The sequence below is a fragment of the Pelobates fuscus genome, chromosome 2 (genome assembly GCF_036172605.1).
Source record: "Pelobates fuscus isolate aPelFus1 chromosome 2, aPelFus1.pri, whole genome shotgun sequence".
NCBI lineage: Eukaryota > Metazoa > Chordata > Amphibia > Anura > Pelobatidae > Pelobates > Pelobates fuscus.
In genome coordinates, this window is record NC_086318.1 from 434,399,641 (window position 1) to 434,422,307 (window position 22,667).

General features: G+C 34.8%; 1 protein-coding gene across 1 annotated transcript in view; it reads right to left on the minus strand.

Moving 5' to 3' along the window:
• PLB1 (phospholipase B1) overlaps positions 1-22,667 on the minus strand; it is a 157,296-nt gene that overhangs the window by 23,064 nt on the left and 111,565 nt on the right. The window contains exons 38-48 of the mRNA XM_063441548.1: positions 15,098-15,198; positions 12,438-12,519; positions 10,124-10,228; positions 9,781-9,876; positions 9,133-9,204; positions 7,499-7,576; positions 6,411-6,471; positions 5,309-5,367; positions 4,760-4,827; positions 2,841-2,884; positions 2,066-2,165 (exon numbers count right to left, since the gene is read on the minus strand). Coding sequence (XP_063297618.1) covers positions 2,066-2,165; positions 2,841-2,884; positions 4,760-4,827; positions 5,309-5,367; positions 6,411-6,471; positions 7,499-7,576; positions 9,133-9,204; positions 9,781-9,876; positions 10,124-10,228; positions 12,438-12,519; positions 15,098-15,198 — 866 coding nt within the window. The remainder of the gene's footprint in view (positions 1-2,065; positions 2,166-2,840; positions 2,885-4,759; positions 4,828-5,308; positions 5,368-6,410; positions 6,472-7,498; positions 7,577-9,132; positions 9,205-9,780; positions 9,877-10,123; positions 10,229-12,437; positions 12,520-15,097; positions 15,199-22,667) is intronic.

Below are 22,667 nucleotides of genomic sequence, written 5' to 3' on the forward strand. Positions count from 1 at the left end.
AGATTGTCACCATCCTATCTACTCCGGATTATCCACGAGATTTTTGCAATTGAGATCTTCACTTTGCAATTTATTATTTTGTGTTCTATGTCCTCCCTCTCTCCCCTATCCCCTATGTATACGCCCTAAGCATCGTATGTTGGTTATTCGGTCTGTCTAAGTCAGACAGTCAGTCCATACTATATTAGAGTGTTAGAGGTAGTTTATTTTAGGAACGTCTTTTGATATGTGTTATTAAAGTATCTTCTAGATATTTATTTCTAGGGACAGATTTCTTTCTTTCTTCTTTCTTCCTATTACTTAGTGTTACCCCCTCTCTGTTCCCTCTATATTTGATAATCTCACGGGCCACTTTTTTCATTCAGATATGTACACACACTCAGTTACATACAGAAACAGGTACACATACACACGGATACACACATGTAAGTAACAATTAACATAGTTGTAGCCCTAGTTTTTAGCGGCCCTCTCCTCGTGTGTGTGTGTGTGTGTGTGTGTGTGTGTGCCTGTCCTTCCTCTCTACACGGTTCTCAGCAAGGTAAAAGGAAGTGATCTGAATTCATTTTATAACACCAAGCTGCAGGTGGGGAGGGTACTAGAGCTGTGACAGGGCCCCTGATCAGGTGTGCTATTAAAGAGTGACAGGGCCCCAGATCTAAGAGCCGTCCCGTGTCCCAAAATGACCCAGCCCCCACCAAATTGCACACTTGACGCATAGTTGCCAATATACACACACACACACACACACACACTATTACACAAATATAACACACACTGTTACACATGTACACACACACAGTGTTACACATGTACACACAATGTTGCACATGTACACACACACAGTGTTACACATGTACACACAATGTTGCACATGTACACACACACACAGTGTTACACATGTACACACAATGTTGCACATGTACACACACACACACAATGTTACATATGTACACACACACAGTTATACATATATACGCACACACACTGTTACACATTAACACAGTCACACACACACACACACAGTTATATATATATGCATGCTGTTACACATATGCACGGAGCTGCTGTCTTGGAGATGGGAGGAAGCAAAGTTTAATCACTTCCTCCAAGTACAGTGAGTGCTCGGGCGAAGAGCCATGAGACATATTTGCAGACTCTGTGGGCCATACTCAGTGGCTTCCAGAACATTTTTGTAGTGCACTTGCATTGCTGGTATTTTTGGAATACTGACACCGGCCAGACAGCCTCAAATACTGCCTGTGCCGGTAAATTACTGGCCAGAGGGCAACCCTAACATTGGGTGTATGTGTGCCCTTTAGTGTTCGTGTTAAAGTTGTGCGCTACACGTTAAGGTTTGTGAAGGCAGACTGTGGTTACTGTGTACATAGTTGGGGTTTGTTTTTTCCTTTGTTTGTTGTGGATTATCCAGAGAGAGATGCCGTTTCTCAGTTTTTCTTTACCAGCCCCAATGCTTTTTATTCTCCACTCATCAAGTCTACTTAAACCTGCTTCTCTTTTTCCGAACCACGTCCACCTCTCACGTCCGGCTCCTTATATCTCTCCTTTGTTTAACAGACAGTTTCATTGCTTTCTATTGATTTTTGTTTTACTATAATTATATTCTTTTTCTAGGTGGACGTTACTCTGACCATTTTCCATTAGACACCCTGCGTTTTCTCTTATGGTTTTAACAATGTGTATACATTGTTTAATACCTAGTTCAGCCATTACAGGAACTGTCTAGGAACCATAACCACTGCATCTTATTTAACGTGGTACTGTCACTGCACTCTCAGCTTTTAATGCAGTCTCTCTACAGAGCTCTAGAGTCCTGCCTTCTATTTCTGCCAATCAGAGAGGCTGGAATTACAGTTCCTGGATCTAATACCAAGCAGTTGCAAATGGCAATCATTTGACTGGGGGCTTGGACCATTCGTCCTCAGTGGTTCACAATTGGAAACATTGGATTTGGTAAATGTGATCCATCCACGAGAAGAAGATTGATGACATCAGAGTGAGTGGATTGTAAGATCCCGCCACTAACAAATATTTATTTACTTACTCTGCCTTGGCTCCACTAACGGCCACATTAAACATCTGGTTAGCTCTGCCGGTGCCGGTAGAGAACCCCTTAATATTAGGGTTAAATTTCTTAAAAATATCTATAGAAAAAATGGAAGAAAAAAAAACGCTCATCATCTAATTCCTATCAGTTCCAACAGTAAAATATTAATTATCTGAAAACGAAATAAGATAACTTAATGATACATTAATTGTAGCAAATCATTTCTAAAACCAATACCAAATGTTACAGATATTTCAAGTCTAGTCCTGCATTTTGTCAGGAAGGTGGTATATTCCATAAAGCGAGTATTGCAGTACACATATATGTGTTAATATTGTGCTAATAATGGAATTCAATAAATACGATGTGTCTCGTTGATGTTAAGAGATTTGGTCGATATAATTGTGATCCCTTACCATACTGTGTTTGTCATACCACAATCAGAGCTCTCGAGTTTGTCTATAATTAACATTCCGGGTCTGCAGATCGGTGATGCTCCTGCTATGTAACAATAGTAACTGCACTAACAAAGGGATTGATGTAATATTACTGACTTTTTCAGCCTGTTTTTTAAATTAAGTTCCCGCTCGATATAACGCTGCCCAAAATACAATCACTGAAAAACGTGCATCGAAAGTACTTTATTGGCCTTTTAATGACTAACTGATCTAGTGCTTGATCCACTGTTTATATCACATCAGATCACCGATGCCTGACACAAGTTATCTAATATAATCTGGGTGTATGTAATAAATAAAATATTTGCACATACTTGGCAATGTGGTGTAGGTTTCCAGGGTGCCATCTCCACCAATACTGTAAAGAATAACAACTTGCATTTATTAATTGAATTCATCGAAGGTTGGCAGGGTGGTAAAACCATATTACAAACATATACCAACATTAGGAATTCAGTAAGAGTGCAGGCACACATGGCTCAATCCTAAAATGTGAAGAATGACTTTTACCGGGAGTTGCTTGCTTTTATGAAGGAGAGATCATGTCAAACAAAATGTAACCATTGATGGTGGAGCAGAGAAAGCGGTTTAGTGAATTTTTGTTAAAGCATTTAATAAGGTTGCAGGAAACTCCCTGGAAATCTAGACATGATTCCATAAGGCTCCAAATTTAGTGGCTGCATTCTAGTAGCTGGTGGGAGAGGAACAGAGCCTGTACGACACTAAGGAGCAGCTAAGAGAGCTGTGATAGTTATGGTGTTTGGAGTATTCCTTTAATCTGCTCAGTACTCACACTGACAGGCTGTGCTGGGACCAGGAACCATCAATGCATTGTTGGCATTCTGTGTGTGATGGGAGTGAAATCTCTCTACCCCGGCAATCTATGTATACAATATCGCTTGAGTTTGCTTTGCTGAGAGGAGATTTATGATATTTTCACATAGTCTAGACCAGGGGTAGGCAACCTTTGGCACTCCAGATGTTGTGGACTACACCCCCCATAATGCTCTTACACCCATAATGCTGGCAAAGCATCATGGGAGGTGTAGTCCAAAACATCTGCAGTGAGGAAGGTTGCCTATGCCTGGTCTAGACTCTGCGAGAATTGCCAACATAGGCCGCTGGTAGCGGGGATTGGGGGGATTTGGTGTTTCACTCCTAAACATTTTTTTTTTTTTTTTACTTTTTATTTTTTTATTTTTTAATTCTTTATTTTTTCTCATTCTGCACAAGTGCCTTAAGTAAATACGATTGACATTGGTTAACAGAACAAAAGTGCTTAACAGATCATATCTTATAGATTTCACAAGCGGTCGGCATGCAGAATGAGGATTTTTGATTTTATATGCCTGGTCAATAACATAAACAACATGCAAAAAAGAGTTCTCCAAGGCTGGAGGCAGGTAACTTAGCGGTGCTCACAAGGGAATAGGTGCTCTTGTGTTAGACTGACCCCCTTCGGCTATCTATGCTGCATTCCTGCATTATTATACGTTGTTTTGTTTAGGAGGGGACAGGTACAGAAAGATTCCATTAAAGAGCTGTATAAGTGTGTGTCCAGAGTCGTGTCTATGTGCGGGTTCTGGGTATAAAGGCTCGCTAGGTTAGGTGTCCCCGTTTGAGTCTTGAAACGGATAGCTACGTTGTAAGTCGAGGAGGGGGCCCCGGGGGGGGGGTGTCTTAAGGGCAACCTAGCGTGTAACTCTGGGGTGTTTATTAGGCTATGTGTGCTCATCGGGGGGTTTTAACCCCCCCTTGTCTCCTAAACATTTTTTAATTACATAAAAATTAGAGTTTCTAACAATGGCTGACAGGGAGCTAAGATGGAGGCGCCCAGAGGTTTGGATTGCTACATTTCATTTTATCTTTCACACCTGCCAAATACATCTAATACATGGGATAAGTAATCATAACATTTCAACTCAGGAAAATGGCACTTCCCTTTTAATGAATAAATCTCAAAGGGATTCACTAACGTAAGAATTGCATTTCAAATTTCCAATAGCTATACTGGACAAATTCCCACCTACTGAAACACAGCAAGCTAGCGCTCCATTTCAGATACTTTGGTCTCAGATTTGAAATGCACTTTGCATTCACTCTGAATTCCCAGTTTAGTAACTAACCCTATCGGCGTTTTCGTAGTATAGTAGAACCAAATCTATCGTTATTAATATGACATTGCACATTGCCTTAAATCGCTTTATTATATTACGTTTCAATATATTCTCACCTCCAGGAAACTCCTCTCCACTCGGTGGCCAGGTTAAGTAGTCCTGTAGCCTTTGCACCAAACGCAGCCTAACAAATATATTTATTAAAACATGAAAGCCACAATATAAAATACACAAGTTTATAATCCTCTCTGACTAATTCTCCAGTTCTGTTCACTGAAATGGCAATCGTTCAAATCACACAATATGTTCATGGTGATAAGCTGCCAATTAGCTCTGTGAGATTCCAACACTCAGACGCTGTGAGAGGCGAGATTATTACAGATCTAAAGAAGTGTCACACTGCTTGCTTGCAATGATTCAATTACTGGCAATATGTCTGCATTCAAATTATTACATTAATATCTACAGATACGTCTCAAAAACATTTAACATCTGAGTTCGAAAGTTCCAATAATCATTGTCCAAAGTCATAATAAGTACAAATAGGGTTTTTTAACCGGAATAAATTAAAGGGGCAATAGTCACAACATCCAATTGTGAAGCCATTTAAAAATTGTAAAAACATTTATTTTGCAATTATGAAATACCAATCTGTGCGGACTTACTGTTAACGAATCTCCCAGAGCTCCTATCACCTTGATATCCCCTGGGCGAAGTTTGTGAACTGTGGGATAAGATAGCCGATTAGCACGTAAACATCTATATACAATTCTGAAAACAGGGATTTTTTTGTTCACTAAACTCAGATTTTTAGTGAATTGAAAATCTGAATTGTTCTCAGTCACCAGCGCCCAATCCGAGGCTTCCTCACTGAAGGCAAGGGCACCAAGGTGGAGAAAGAGGGGCCGAGCTTAAGGGCGATCACTTTACTTGCAATATTAAGGAAGAAATAGAAACGGAGAAATAATTTCTGGCTCGGCAGAACTGGAGATGTCATTGTGTATGGAAGTCAGTTCTGAACAGTGAAACCAATCTGATGCTTTGGAGAAGATTTGGTCATGAAGTTATCACACACACACACAAACATGTCCTCAAAACAACCTTTTCTTATATATTTGAAGTAGAAAAAAGTACATGTATAGGAGTGGGGTTGGGGAGATGTGAGGCCACATGTTGTCAAATAAGTTGTAAACCCAGGAAAAACTGTGACTCCCTAGAACAGGGATAGGCAACCTTCGGCACTCCAGATGTTGTGGACTACATCCCCCATAATGCTCTAACACCCATAATGCTGGCAAAGCATCATGGAAGGTGTAGTCCAAAACATCTGGAGTGCCAAAGGTTGCCTATGCCTGCCCTAGAATAACCAATAAACGCATCCTGTATAAGGGTCCTTGAGAAAATATATGAGAATGTTAATGTTTGTTTGGAAATTTGTTAAAATAATTGGTAGTTAGGTTGTGTATGTAGTGTTTATCTCTAGAATCTACCAGGATAACTATGAAAGACAATGTAACGTTATGCTATAAAATCTGAGTTTAACACCGGCCTTATTTTTTTCAAATTTCTTTCTCTGTGATGTCTGTATGTACAGGTATATTTTGTTAAAGTTAACATTGAAAATACTCGGCAAACCTTTGGTATCTTTTCCGGACTGGAGAAAGGTAAGAACGTTACTTTTCAACATCTGTTCAAGTTGGCTCTAGAGCTACGAGAAATTGCTGCTTAATAGATCAATCTGCAGGGGTAACACAGAGCGCCACTTACCTGACGTTGGGATTTGGGAAGATGATCCGGTTACTTGGCATTTCATGTCACTTCCCCAATTCTACAGCAAAAAGAAAAAGGACAAATTCACACACACTGCATCATTTTCCAAGTCAGAAATCATTATGTCATAGTGATACTTTGTACAGATACTTTTGCTGGGCTCGGTGCCTGGATGGACATGTAAAATCTGACTCCCAGTGATTATATGGTGCTCGTTACCATTCTGTCATATCTCTGCCCATTAAATCCTCCCTAAAGTTATGCACAAACATGAAATCTCTGAGAATACCATCATTACTATGGAACTGCCCCTTGTCACATTTTGCACAATCCAATAACTAGCTAAATGACCTTTTTGTTGGAAAAATAAATATTATATATAAATTTTACTCTGTGGTCCATCTGTTTAGACCACAACATGTGAATTTAACCCTTAACCCACCCTCCCCAAATGGAGGCATGCCCCTTTCTTTTATCAAATTCTTAAAAAGCCCCCCACTAGCTGGTGTTCTGTCCATCCCCCACTTTCTTATTTTAATCCCCCCACCCATTGTCCGCTGGTGGGTACATAGTCCCCCCCCCCCTTCATTTTACATTTCGTGGCATGGGGTATTTATAACCACTGGACAGCAATGGCTGTCAAGTCATTATGTTTAAACATTAAGAAGATATATGGAGATTTAAAAGCTCCCGTGCAGTAATATGGGGGTCTTATTGACTCCATAGGGTTTGTAATTGTTTATTATTTTTTAAAATAATTTTTACTTTTTTATTGGGGTGACTGGCTACTAAATACAGACAAGTTACCACATAATTAACCCTAGCCCACCTGTTGGAATTCAGTAATTTTCATTGGATTTTACCCTTCCAGACATAATCCGGTATTTGGTGAATAACCCCAGAAATCTGCATTTAGTTAAAGTAAAAAAACAGCACCTATCTTAGTAAAAGTAACATTTCCCCAAAATTCCAGTTGGACTCTAATATAATGTTCTGCTTTCCATTGAGTGTTATTTGGCATAATTTGCCATTTAATGTTTTTTACTAGAGGGCTATGTCCGACACATTGAGTAATGTTGAAATACCTGGATGGGTGGCTCTGTGGGACGTGGGCTCGGGTAGACGTAGCCACTATTCTTATAGGTTCTCAGAAAAGGTTGTTCCTAAATGAAAAGAATATAAGAAAGTCAAATCATGCAGCTTGTTAATTGGAGTTCATCTAATTACACAGATTATTGAATAACACTGGAAATTATTTGCTATAACTGAAGTGCCGACATAAATCTCCTATTTTTGCTGTATTCCGAAATTACCGGACCTGCAGAATGTATCATGAGAGAACCTGCTCAAATGTCCAGATTGTTTTTCAAATCAGTCAATAATGGTAGGGTAGGTGGCATTCATCTTCTAAATAACTGCATGTGCTCTGCCCATGGTTGTAGGTGGTGTCTCTATTGTAAGTCACCTCTGGAAATAAGACTCCACATCCCAAACTCCATCTAATCTGGCTTTATGACAGAACTGTGTGCAGTCAATCTTAGGGCTCCCATTGGCTGCGATTTAAAACATTGGTCTAGACTTGAGAAATGTTTTTAATGTAAGTGTAGCAGAGCCCTAGTCCTAGCAAGAACTCTCCTCCGCTGGTTACACCAAAGTACAGTCAGGAACAAGTAAAATAATCCAATGGAGCAGTCGGGCACAGAAAAATAATCCAAGTAATCTCCCACCTCATCCCCAGCAACTGGATGACACTCAGCTCTGGGGGTATAAATGACTTTTTTCACACATACATGGCTTTTATGCCATCTCCCATGCAAGGGGTCCCACAGGCAGAAAATGCAAGAGTTTCAATAACTGGATCCCTTGTGCTTGAGAGATAATTGCCTGAGTAGACTCCTGCAATTTAATTATGTCTCATGTACAAAAACTCCCCAAAATATCACGTACCCCAAAAGTCCCCCAATCATACATAGGAACCACACAAAAAGTACATTCCCTGATAGCCCTAATCTAAGTGACCAACATATCCAAGAATCACTCAGATCGGTTTAGTAGAACGGAAATGGCATCATGTGGAAGATTTGACCAGCCAGAGACGAGCTGGTAGCCGAAAATAGTTCCAGGAGAATAGGTGCCCTGACCGGTCTCTGTTCGGGAGGTTCCTGTGCGTAAACCATACAAGGGAATCTCTTGCTTTCACGATACAAATGCTCCCCCTGTTCGGTACTTTATATCTCCTGAACGCTGTTCGTGTAGGTGGTCGGGAACAGGAACATGTGGTCGACAGTTTACCGGTGTTTGCGCGAGTGCCAAGCCGAAAATAGTTCCAGGCACTCGACGACCAAGTACCGCTGCCCTCGTTCGGGAGACAAGCTGGCAGCCATTCTCCCAGCCACGTGTTCGGTTATACGAAATGGCGGCCACTCAGGAGAAGCACTCATTAATTGTTTCCCTTGTGGTTTCCCACTTAAGTGGTTGGTGTCAATGTTCTAATGAGGTACAGGGGTAGTCCTTGTTCTGGAGACAAATGGATTCCGTTCGTATGAAGTCTCCCGAACGGCCAAAGAAGAACCACACTAAATAACCGGGGCAAAACACACAAAATAACAGGGGGAAGATACGGACAGCCAATATATGGGATAAAAAGTAGCTTTCAGATGTCCATTCTGCTACAGTAAGAAAGGAATAGCATTTATAGAATTAACATGTTCAGACTTACCGTTGTTGGGCAAATCAAAGGAACAACTTCCGTGAAGTCCACAGTATCTGTTTTCTGGCCAACTGGTTCTAGCTGTGAAAAAACGGCAAATGCATGCTGAATTATCGGCTAGAAAATGACAATTTTTCTAAAGAGCAGAGATGCCATCAGCATAATCCCACACCAAATTCAAACCTTCTCACAATCATACCAACTGCCACAATAGAACAGTTTGCATGTCAAAATATTATTTATGAAACAACTATTATGATCTTCTCAAACAGCTACATTTATCATTTAAGAGATCTATAAATCTCATCCTTGCCAATTCTATGCTATCATCTCAAATTCCCAATGAACCTCCATCCACATGTCCTTTTACATGTTTTGTTTTGTTTGTTTGTTTGTTTTTAATTTTGAGTCACATGGTTCTGTAAATCACAGGCAGGCTCAATCTACATGAATGCTTTGATAAAATCCATATTTGTCAGTAGAACCCCATTCCTTCCCTTTCCTTCTGCTAAGAAATCGAAATATCCCCAATTATATACAGCGTAACTATTGTGTCCTAAAATACATAAACCATATCACCCATGCCCAGGATTATTACACTCCATTATTTAACTCTAATAATAAACCCACACATTGCGTTATCCCTAACGTACTCACCATGTTTTTCCAGAGCATTTTTGCCAGCTGTCCGTGGGATTTCTGGCTGAGATGGAAACAGTCCGGAGCAAGATAGGAGATATCTGGAAGGCCATTCTAGAAAACAGAAAATGGTGTAAAACAGAGGAACTGTGTCCATGACTTTGACCTTCCAAATCAGAGTTAATGAAATGGGAGCAGAATATGATGAACATTTACACATAATCCAGTCATCCCAGACCTCACACAGATCTCAATATGTCCGTACTGTGTGTAGGGATTCTTTATATTAGCAGTTACTGCATTATCCGGTAACAGAGGGCAGTCTGGTTTATATATTATACATTTATTGAATAGGACATACCTGGAGATGTGGAATTTTGGGATTACTGAAGAAAGGCTGCAGGACCACAGTAAAATCATCTCTGGTGTCGTATCTTCCGGAGTCAACTAACTGCTTGGTGCTGTACTGTAATGACGAGCAAAGATACAGATTACATAAAATACCAGTGGGAGGATCACATATTGTCCAATCAGGTTGCCGCTTTAACTATGGGATATGTAATTGTAATATTCCGTATATTATATAGCTATGTACTATGTAATTATGATATTCCATAGAAGATATAGCTATGTACTATTTAATTGGGATGTTCCATATATGATATAGCTATGTACTCTGTAACTGTGATATTCCCTATAAGATATAGCTATGTACTATGTAACTGTGATATTCCATATATGATATAGCTATGTACTATGTAACTGTGATATTCCCTATAAGATATAGCTATGTACTATGTAACTGTGATATTCCCTATAAGATATAGCTATGTACTATGTAACTGTGATATTCCCTATAAGATATAGCTATGTACTATGTAACTGTGATATCCCATATATGATATAGCTATGTACTATGTAACTGTGATATTCCCTATAAGATATAGCTATGTACTATGTAACTGTGATATTCCCTATAAGATATAGCTATGTACTATGTAACTGTGATATTCCCTATAAGATATAGCTATGTACTATGTAACTGTGATATTCCCTATAAGATATAGCTACGTACTATGTAACTGTGATATTCCATATATGATATAGCTATGTACTATGTAACTGTGATATTCCATATATGATATAGCTATGTACTATGTAACTGTGATATTCCCTATAAGATATAGCTATGTACTATGTAACTGTGATATTCCATATATGATATAGCTATGTACTATGTAACTATGATATTCCCTATAAGATATAGCTATGTACTATGTAACTGTAATATTCCCTATAAGATATAGCTATGTACTATGTAACTGTGATATCCCATATATGATATAGCTATGTACTATGTAACTGTGATATTCCCTATAAGATATAGCTATGTACTATGTAACTGTGATATTCCATATATGATATAGCTATGTACTATGTAACTGTGATATTCCCTATAAGATATAGTTATGTACTATGTAACTGTGATATTCCCTATAAGATATAGCTATGTATTATGTAACTGTGATATCCCATATATGATATAGCTATGTACTATGTAACTGTGATATTCCCTATAAGATATAGCTATGTACTATGTAACTGTGATATTCCCTATAAGATATAGCCATGTACTATGTAACTGTGATATTCCCATGTTCCCTATAAGATATAGCTATGTACTATGTAACTGTGATATTCCATATATGATATAGCTATGTACTATGTAACTGTGATATTCCCTATAAGATATAGCTATGTACTATGTAACTGTGATATTCCCTACAAGATATAGATATGTACTATGTAACTGTGGTATTCCATATATGATATAGCTATGTACTATGTAACTGTGATATTCCCTATAAGATATAGCTATGTACTATGTAACTGTGATATTCCCTATAAGATATAGATATGTACTATGTAACTGTGGTATTCCATATATGATATAGCTATGTACTATGTAACTGTGATATTCCCTATAAGATATAGCTTTGTACTATGTAACTGTGACATTCCATATATGATATAGCTATGTACTATGTAACTGTGATATTCCCTATAAGATATAGCTATGAACTATGTAACTGTGATATTCCCTATAAGATATAGCTATGTACTATGTAATTATGATATTCCATAGAAGATATAGCTATGTACCATGTAATTATGATATTCCATAGAAGATATAGCTATGTACTATGTAATTATGATATTCCATAGAAGATATAGCTATGTACCATGTACTTATGATATTCCATAGAAGATATAGCTATGTACTATGTAACTGTGATATTCCATATATGATATAGCTATGTACTATGTAACTGTGATATTCCCTATAAGATATAGCCATGTACTATGTAACTGTGATATTCCCATATTCCCTATAAGATATAGCTATGTACTATGTAACTGTGATATTCCATATATGATATAGCTATGTACTATGTAACTGTGATATTCCCTATAAAATATAGCTATGTACTATGTAACTGTGATATTCCATATATGATATAGCTATGTACTATGTAACTGTGATATTCCCTATAAGATATAGCTATGTACTATGTAACTGTGATATTCCCTATAAGATATAGCTATGTACTATGTAACTGTGCTATTCCCTAGAAGATATAGCTATGTACTCTGTAAATACTCCAATCTATTACCTGATAAGCCTGGTTGATACTTTTGATGGTCGCCATCTCATCTGAGTTCTCTGGGATGTTCAGGAGACATGGGCAGAGCATCCTGCAAAGAGGGCAGTAACGTGTATTAATGATAATGAGCTTTTTTATACTGCTACATAATATATTAGAACTTTCAGCTAGTATATATTAACAGGCTGAGAAATATAATGTTCTTCACTTTACATCACCCTGTATGATGGATTCCAGTTTGGGCTCCTTCCATTCTTCACACAAGTAGGAGTCAAGCAAATTCATGGCTCTTGGGCCCAGGTTTGTCCCCTAAGTCCTATGCCTCTGCCTAGGGGTGTGTTATGGTTAATCCTGCTCTGTTTTGTTGACAGCTCCACCAGAATTCTATCAGTAGAGGAGACGTGAGCAGTGACCCTGATTGCAACCATGACTAATTGAATGTGAAAGATCTTGGCAGGTGTCTCCAGCTGCAAATCTTGGTGGCTCAGTCCATTACTAGTATACCTGGTCACTCCTGTGCTAGATAAGATTACTCTTACTCTTCCCTTGCCAGAAAGGAAGCTGAGAAAATAATTAGTCTTTTTTTGGAGAAGACTCTATAGTCTGGGGTATAGTTGAGGAAAACTTGGTCATTTTTAGCCACATTAAGTGAAGTTCAACTCTTTGCATACTGGGGAGTGGTCTATGTACTCTTATCCTGTGGGGTTCGCATGTTAAGTCACAGGTTGGCCCCTCTTGAGGTGTGAGAAGAGAGTAATAATGTAACATTTGGAATGTGAGAAGAATGTAATATTGTAACTTTGGGGTGTGAGGAGAATATAATAATGTAGCATTTGGGGTGTGGGGAGGATGTAATAATGTAACATTTGGGGTGTGGGGAAGATGTAATAATGTAACATTTGGGGTGTGGGGAGGTTGTAGTAATGTAACATTTGGGGTGTGGGGAAGATGTAATAATGTAACATTTGGGGTGTGGGGAGGATGTAATAATGTAACATTTGGAGTGTGAGGAGAATGTAATAATGTAACATTCGGGGTGTGGGGAGGATGTAATAATGTAACATTTGGGGTGTGGGGAGGTTGTAGTAATGTAACATTTGGAGTGTGAGGAGAATGTAATAATGTAATATTTGGGGTGTGGGGAGGTTGTAGTAATGTAACATTTGGAGTGTGAGGAAGATGTAATAATGTAATATTTGGGGTGTGAGAAGAGAGTAATAATGTAACATTTGGGGTGTGGGAGAATGTAATAGTGTAACAGTTGGGGTTTGGGGAGGATGTAATAATGTAACATTTGGGGTGTGGGGAGGATGTAAAATTATAACATTTGGGGTGTGAGGAGGATGTAATAATTGGGGTGTGGGGAGGTTGTAGTAATGTAACATTTAGGGTGTGAGCAGAATGTAATAATGTAACATTTGGGGTGTGGGGAGGATGTAATAATGTAACATTTGGGGTGTGGGGAGGTTGTAGTAATGTAACATTTGGGGTGTGAGGAGAATGTAATAATGTAACATTTGGGGTGTGGGGAGGTTGTAGTAATGTAACATTTAGGGTGTGAGGAGGATGTAATAATGTAACATTTGGGGTGTGGGGAGGTTGTAGTAATGTAACATTTGGGGTGTGAGGAGAATGTAATAATGTAACATTTGGGGTGTGGGGAGGTTGTAGTAATGTAACATTTGGGGTGTGGGGAGGTTGTAGTAATGTAACATTTGGGGTGTGAGGAGAATGTAATAATGTAACATTTGGGGTGTGGGGAGGATGTAATAATGTAACATTTGGGGTGTGGGGAGGTTGTAGTAATGTAACATTTGGGGTGTGGGGAGGATGTAATAATGTAACATTTGGGGTGTGGGGAGGTTGTAGTAATGTAACAGTTAGGGTGTGAGGAGAATGTAATAATGTAACATTTGGGGTGTGGGGAGGTTGTAATAATGTAACATTTGGGGTGTGGGGAGGTTGTAGTAATGTAACATTTGGGGTGTGAGGAGAATGTAATAATGTAACATTTGGGGTGTGGTGAGGTTGTAATAATGTAACATTTGGGGTGTGAGGAGGATGTAATAATGTAACATTTGGGGTGTGAGGAGGTTGTAGTAATGTAACATTTGGGGTGTGGGGAGGATGTAATAATGTAACATTTGGGGTGTGAGGAGGATGTAATAATGTAACATTTGGGGTGTGAGGAGGATGTAATAATGTAACCTTTGGGGTGTGGGGAGGTTGTAATAATGTAACATTTGGGGTGTGAGGAAGATGTAATAAAGTAACATTTGGGGTGTGAGAAGAGAGTAATAATGTAACATTTGGGGTGTGGGGAGGATGTAGTAGTGTAACATTTGGGGTGTGGGGAGGTTGTAGTAATATAACATTCGGGGTGTAGGGAGGTTGTAGTAGTGTAACATTTGGGGTGTGGGGAGGTTGTAGTAATGTAACATTTGTGGTGTGGGGAGGTTGTAGTAATGTAACATTCGGGGTGTGGGGAGGTTGTAGTAATGTAACATTCGAGTTGTGGGGAGGTTGTAGTAGTGTAACATTTGGGGTGTGGGGAGGTTGTAGTAATGTAACCGTGGGACTTGGGGTGCATGTATTTTAATTGTTGGATGCAGTATATCTTCCCATCAGTGCTCTGGGCCTTTCTGTCAGTGCTCAGATTTGCTACTTACTTTGTTACCATGGTAGGACAGTCCACATTGGGGTTCATTGTGGCCTCTCGTAGTGGGAAAATGTCCATCACTTCCACAAGATTAACAAATGCTTTTGGGACCTAGAAATATGAAATGAAATGGTTAAAATACTTAAAGGAATACTAGAAACACAATATAAACATGCATTTCTAATGCTGTAAAGTTCCTCTACCTATAGGTGGCCAAGCCCACTCACCCACCCGGAGTTTACTTACATTACATCTCGTGGTGCACCAGTCTCTGTGCCAAAGCTCAACCTTCTTGACTTAGATTATCAATATTGATTATATCAGCCAATCCAATGCTTTGCCATAGGAAAGCTCCGGGGGGCTTGTGCATATGAAAGGGGGAAATGCAGCGGGGGGAGAATCATTTAAATAGGAGAGTTTTACTCAACTGTTTCACCAGAGGTGCTTCTAATGGCTGTCAGTGTCAGGATCCTATCCTGACAACCAAAGTTATGTTTCCTTTTTTTCTTTTATTTCTACAAATTCCAGTCTTCCAGTCTGCCTCCCTAGCCCCTAGTTTAAATCCACAGTGTCTCTCACCTGCCTAACGTGATTATTAAGTCTGCTATAAGAGGCCGCACCTGAACAAATGGCCTTTACATTGAATGAATGAAGTTGATCTTTAACGTGACTAAACGTCTGCTCCTGTCTCCTACAGAGAAAACCTGCTTTATTCGCAATAACATTGTACCCAACCTGATTTATGGGAACAACCTGCGTCATTTCCAATCTGATTCCTACCAATAAGCTTGGGGACAAACCTGATCTACACTACCTACCTGCTTAAATTCACACTGGACTTCAATACCTTGTAGCATTGTTTCAAACCTACTTTACACCTACCTTATCTACGCTACCAACCTGCATAATACAAACATTCCTGAATGACCCTGTTATAACTATCTAAAATCTGCTGCACTTCATCCAAACCTAAACGTCTGAATATCCTGTATTTGTGAAACCTTTATATTCTGTTTAGTTCTGTCTTATTATATTTGTTTATCTGTAACCTATATTTTCATTTATAGGTTTCCCTTCACTTTTACCTATAATCTTATTTATAGGTTCTATTACTACCTGTTATCTATCATTTTATTTATAGGTTCTATTACTACCTGTTACCTATCATTTTATTTATAGGTTCTATTACTACCTGTTACCTATCATTTTATTTATAGGTTCTATTACTACCTGTTATCTATCATTTTATTTATAGGTTCTATTACTACCTGTTATCTATCATTTTATTTATAGGTTCTATTACTACCTGTTACCTATCATTTTATTTATAGGTTCTATTACTACCTGTTATCTATCATTTTATTTATAGGTTCTATTACTACCTGTTATCTATCATTTTATTTATAGGTTCTATTACTACCTGTTATCTATCATTTTATTTATAGGTTCTATTACTACCTGTTATCTATCATTTTATTTATAGGTTCTATTACTACCTGTTATCTATCATTTTATTTATAGGTTCTATTACTACCTGTTACCTATCATTTTATTTATAGGTTCTATTACTACCTGTTACCTATCATTTTATTTTATCATTTTATTTATAGGTTCTATTACTACCTGTTATCTATCATTTTATTTATAGGTTCTATTACTACCTGTTATCTATCATTTTATTTATAGGTTCTATTACTACCTGTTATCTATCATTTTATTTATAGGTTCTATTACTACCTGTTATCTATCATTTTATTTATAGGTTCTATTACTACCTGTTATCTATCATTTTATTTATAGGTTCTATTACTACCTGTTATCTATCATTTTATTTATAGGTTCTATTACTACCTGTTATCTATCATTTTATTTATAGGTTCTATTACTACCTGTTACCTATCATTTTATTTATAGGTTCTATTACTACCTGTTACCTATCATTTTATTTATAGGTTCTATTACTACCTGTTATCTATCATTTTATTTATAGGTTCTATTACTACCTGTTACCTATCATTTTATTTATAGGTTCTATTACTACCTGTTATCTATCATTTTATTTATAGGTTCTATTACTACCTGTTATCTATCATTTTATTTATAGGTTCTATTACTACCTGTTATCTATCATTTTATTTATAGGTTCTATTACTACCTGTTACCTATCATTTTATTTATAGGTTCTATTACTACCTGTTACCTATCATTTTATTTATAGGTTCTATTACTACCTGTTATCTATCATTTTATTTATAGGTTCTATTACTACCTGTTATCTATCATTTTATTTATAGGTTCTATTACTACCTGTTATCTATCATTTTATTTATAGGTTCTATTACTACCTGTTATCTATCATTTTATTTATAGGTTCTATTACTACCTGTTATCTATCATTTTATTTATAGGTTCTATTACTACCTGTTATCTATCATTTTATTTATAGGTTCTATTACTACCTGTTATCTATCATTTTATTTATAGGTTCTATTACTACCTGTTATCTATCATTTTATTTATAGGTTCTATTACTACCTGTTATCTATCATTTTATTTATAGGTTCTATTACTACCTGTTATCTATCATTTTATTTATAGGTTCTATTACTACCTGTTACCTATCATTTTATTTATAGGTTCTATTACTACCTGTTATCTATCATTTTATTTATAGGTTCTATTACTACCTGTTATCTATCATTTTATTTATAGGTTCTATTACTACCTGTTATCTATCATTTTATTTATAGGTTCTATTACTACCTGTTACCTATCATTTTATTTATAGGTTCTATTACTACCTGTTACCTATCATTTTATTTATAGGTTCTATTACTACCTGTTACCTATCATTTTATTTATAGGTTCTATTACTACCTGTTATCTATCATTTTATTTATAGGTTCTATTACTACCTGTTATCTATCATTTTATTTATAGGTTCTATTACTACCTGTTATCTATCATTTTATTTATAGGTTCTATTACTACCTGTTATCCTATCATTTTATTTATAGGTTCTATTACTACCTGTTATCTATCATTTTAGGTTTATAGGTTCTATTACTACCTGTTATCTATCATTTTATTTATAGGTTCTATTACTACCTGTTATCTATCATTTTATTTATAGGTTCTATTACTACCTGTTACCTATCATTTTATTTATAGGTTCTATTACTACCTGTTATCTATCATTTTATTTATAGGTTCTATTACTACCTGTTATCTATCATTTTATTTATAGGTTCTATTACTACCTGTTATCTATCATTTTATTTATAGGTTCTATTACTACCTGTTATCTATCATTTTATTTATAGGTTCTATTACTACCTGTTATCTATCATTTTATTTATAGGTTCTATTACTACCTGTTATCTATCATTTTATTTATAGGTTCTATTACTACCTGTTATCTATCATTTTATTTATAGGTTCTATTACTACCTGTTACCTATCATTTTATTTATAGGTTCTATTACTACCTGTTATCTATCATTTTATTTATAGGTTCTATTACTACCTGTTATCTATCATTTTATTTATAGGTTCTATTACTACCTGTTATCTATCATTTTATTTATAGGTTCTATTACTACCTGTTATCTATCATTTTATTTATAGGTTCTATTACTACCTGTTATCTATCATTTTATTTATAGGTTCTATTACTACCTGTTATCTATCATTTTATTTATAGGTTCTATTACTACCTGTTATCTATCATTTTATTTATAGGTTCTATTACTACCTGTTATCTATCATTTTATTTATAGGTTCTATTACTACCTGTTATCTATCATTTTATTTATAGGTTCTATTACTACCTGTTATCTATCATTTTATTTATAGGTTCTATTACTACCTGTTATCTATCATTTTATTTATAGGTTCTATTACTACCTGTTATCTATCATTTTATTTATAGGTTCTATTACTACCTGTTATCTATCATTTTATTTATAGGTTCTATTACTACCTGTTATCTATCATTTTATTTATAGGTTCTATTACTACCTGTTATCTATCATTTTATTTATAGGTTCTATTACTACCTGTTATCTATCATTTTATTTATAGGTTCTATTACTACCTGTTATCTATCATTTTATTTATAGGTTCTATTACTACCTGTTATCTATCATTTTATTTATAGGTTCTATTACTACCTGTTATCTATCATTTTATTTATAGGTTCTATTACTACCTGTTACCTATCATTTTATTTATAGGTTCTATTACTACCTGTTATCTATCATTTTATTTATAGGTTCTATTACTACCTGTTACCTATCATTTTATTTATAGGTTCTATTACTACCTGTTATCTATCATTTTATTTATAGGTTCTATTACTACCTGTTACCTATCATTTTATTTATAGGTTCTATTACTACCTGTTATCTATCATTTTATTTATAGGTTCTATTACTACCTGTTATCTATCATTTTATTTATAGGTTCTATTACTACCTGTTATCTATCATTTTATTTATAGGTTCTATTACTACCTGTTACCTATCATTTTATTTATAGGTTCTATTACTACCTGTTATCTATCATTTTATTTATAGGTTCTATTACTACCTGTTATCTATCATTTTATTTATAGGTTCTATTACTACCTGTTATCTATCATTTTATTTATAGGTTCTATTACTACCTGTTATCTATCATTTTATTTATAGGTTCTATTACTACCTGTTATCTATCATTTTATTTATAGGTTCTATTACTACCTGTTACCTATCATTTTATTTATAGGTTCTATTACTACCTGTTATCTATCATTTTATTTATAGGTTCTATTACTACCTGTTACCTATCATTTTATTTATAGGTTCTATTACTACCTGTTATCTATCATTTTATTTATAGGTTCTATTACTACCTGTTATCTATCATTTTATTTATAGGTTCTATTACTACCTGTTACCTATCATTTTATTTATAGGTTCTATTACTACCTGTTATCTATCATTTTATTTATAGGTTCTATTACTACCTGTTACCTATCATTTTATTTATAGGTTCTATTACTACCTGTTATCTATCATTTTATTTATAGGTTCTATTACTACCTGTTACCTATCATTTTATTTATAGGTTCTATTACTACCTGTTATCTATCATTTTATTTATAGGTTCTATTACTACCTGTTATCTATCATTTTATTTATAGGTTCTATTACTACCTGTTATCTATCATTTTATTTATAGGTTCTATTACTACCTGTTATCTATCATTTTATTTATAGGTTCTATTACTACCTGTTACCTATCATTTTATTTATAGGTTCTATTACTACCTGTTACCTATCATTTTATTTATAGGTTCTATTACTACCTGTTATCTATCATTTTATTTATAGGTTCTATTACTACCTGTTACCTATCATTTTATTTATAGGTTCTATTACTACCTGTTATCTATCATTTTATTTATAGGTTCTATTACTACCTGTTATCTATCATTTTATTTATAGGTTCTATTACTACCTGTTACCTATCATTTTATTTATAGGTTCTATTACTACCTGTTATCTATCATTTTATTTATAGGTTCTATTACTACCTGTTATCTATCATTTTATTTATAGGTTCTATTACTACCTGTTATCTATCATTTTATTTATAGGTTCTATTACTACCTGTTATCTATCATTTTATTTATAGGTTCTATTACTACCTGTTATCTATCATTTTATTTATAGGTTCTATTACTACCTGTTATCTATCATTTTATTTATAGGTTCTATTACTACCTGTTACCTATCATTTTATTTATAGGTTCTATTACTACCTGTTATCTATCATTTTATTTATAGGTTCTATTACTACCTGTTACCTATCATTTTATTTATAGGTTCTATTACTACCTGTTATCTATCATTTTATTTATAGGTTCTATTACTACCTGTTATCTATCATTTTATTTATAGGTTCTATTACTACCTGTTATCTATCATTTTATTTATAGGTTCTATTACTACCTGTTATCTATCATTTTATTTATAGGTTCTATTACTACCTGTTACCTATCATTTTATTTATAGGTTCTATTACTACCTGTTATCTATCATTTTATTTATAGGTTCTATTACTACCTGTTACCTATCATTTTATTTATAGGTTCTATTACTACCTGTTATCTATCATTTTATTTATAGGTTCTATTACTACCTGTTATCTATCATTTTATTTATAGGTTCTATTACTACCTGTTATCTATCATTTTATTTATAGGTTCTATTACTACCTGTTACCTATCATTTTATTTATAGGTTCTATTACTACCTGTTACTATCATTTTATTTATAGGTTCTATTACTACCTGTTATCTATCATTTTATTTATAGGTTCTATTACTACCTGTTATCTATCATTTTATTTATAGGTTCTATTACTACCTGTTATCTATCATTTTATTTATAGGTTCTATTACTACCTGTTATCTATCATTTTATTTATAGGTTCTATTACTACCTGTTATCTATCATTTTATTTATAGGTTCTATTACTACCTGTTATCTATCATTTTATTTATAGGTTCTATTACTACCTGTTATCTATCATTTTATTTATAGGTTCTATTACTACCTGTTATCTATCATTTTATTTATAGGTTCTATTACTACCTGTTATCTATCATTTTATTTATAGGTTCTATTACTACCTGTTATCTATCATTTTATTTATAGGTTCTATTACTACCTGTTATCTATCATTTTATTTATAGGTTCTATTACTACCTGTTATCTATCATTTTATTTATAGGTTCTATTACTACCTGTTACCTATCATTTTATTTATAGGTTCTATTACTACCTGTTATCTATCATTTTATTTATAGGTTCTATTACTACCTGTTACCTATCATTTTATTTATAGGTTCTATTACTACCTGTTATCTATCATTTTATTTATAGGTTCTATTACTACCTGTTATCTATCATTTTATTTATAGGTTCTATTACTACCTGTTATCTATCATTTTATTTATAGGTTCTATTACTACCTGTTACCTATCATTTTATTTATAGGTTCTATTACTACCTGTTATCTATCATTTTATTTATAGGTTCTATTACTACCTGTTATCTATCATTTTATTTATAGGTTCTATTACTACCTGTTATCTATCATTTTATTTATAGGTTCTATTACTACCTGTTATCTATCATTTTATTTATAGGTTCTATTACTACCTGTTATCTATCATTTTATTTATAGGTTCTATTACTACCTGTTACCTATCATTTTATTTATAGGTTCTATTACTACCTGTTATCTATCATTTTATTTATAGGTTCTATTACTACCTGTTACCTATCATTTTATTTATAGGTTCTATTACTACCTGTTATCTATCATTTTATTTATAGGTTCTATTACTACCTGTTATCTATCATTTTATTTATAGGTTCTATTACTACCTGTTACCTATCATTTTATTTATAGGTTCTATTACTACCTGTTATCTATCATTTTATTTATAGGTTCTATTACTACCTGTTACCTATCATTTTATTTATAGGTTCTATTACTACCTGTTATCTATCATTTTATTTATAGGT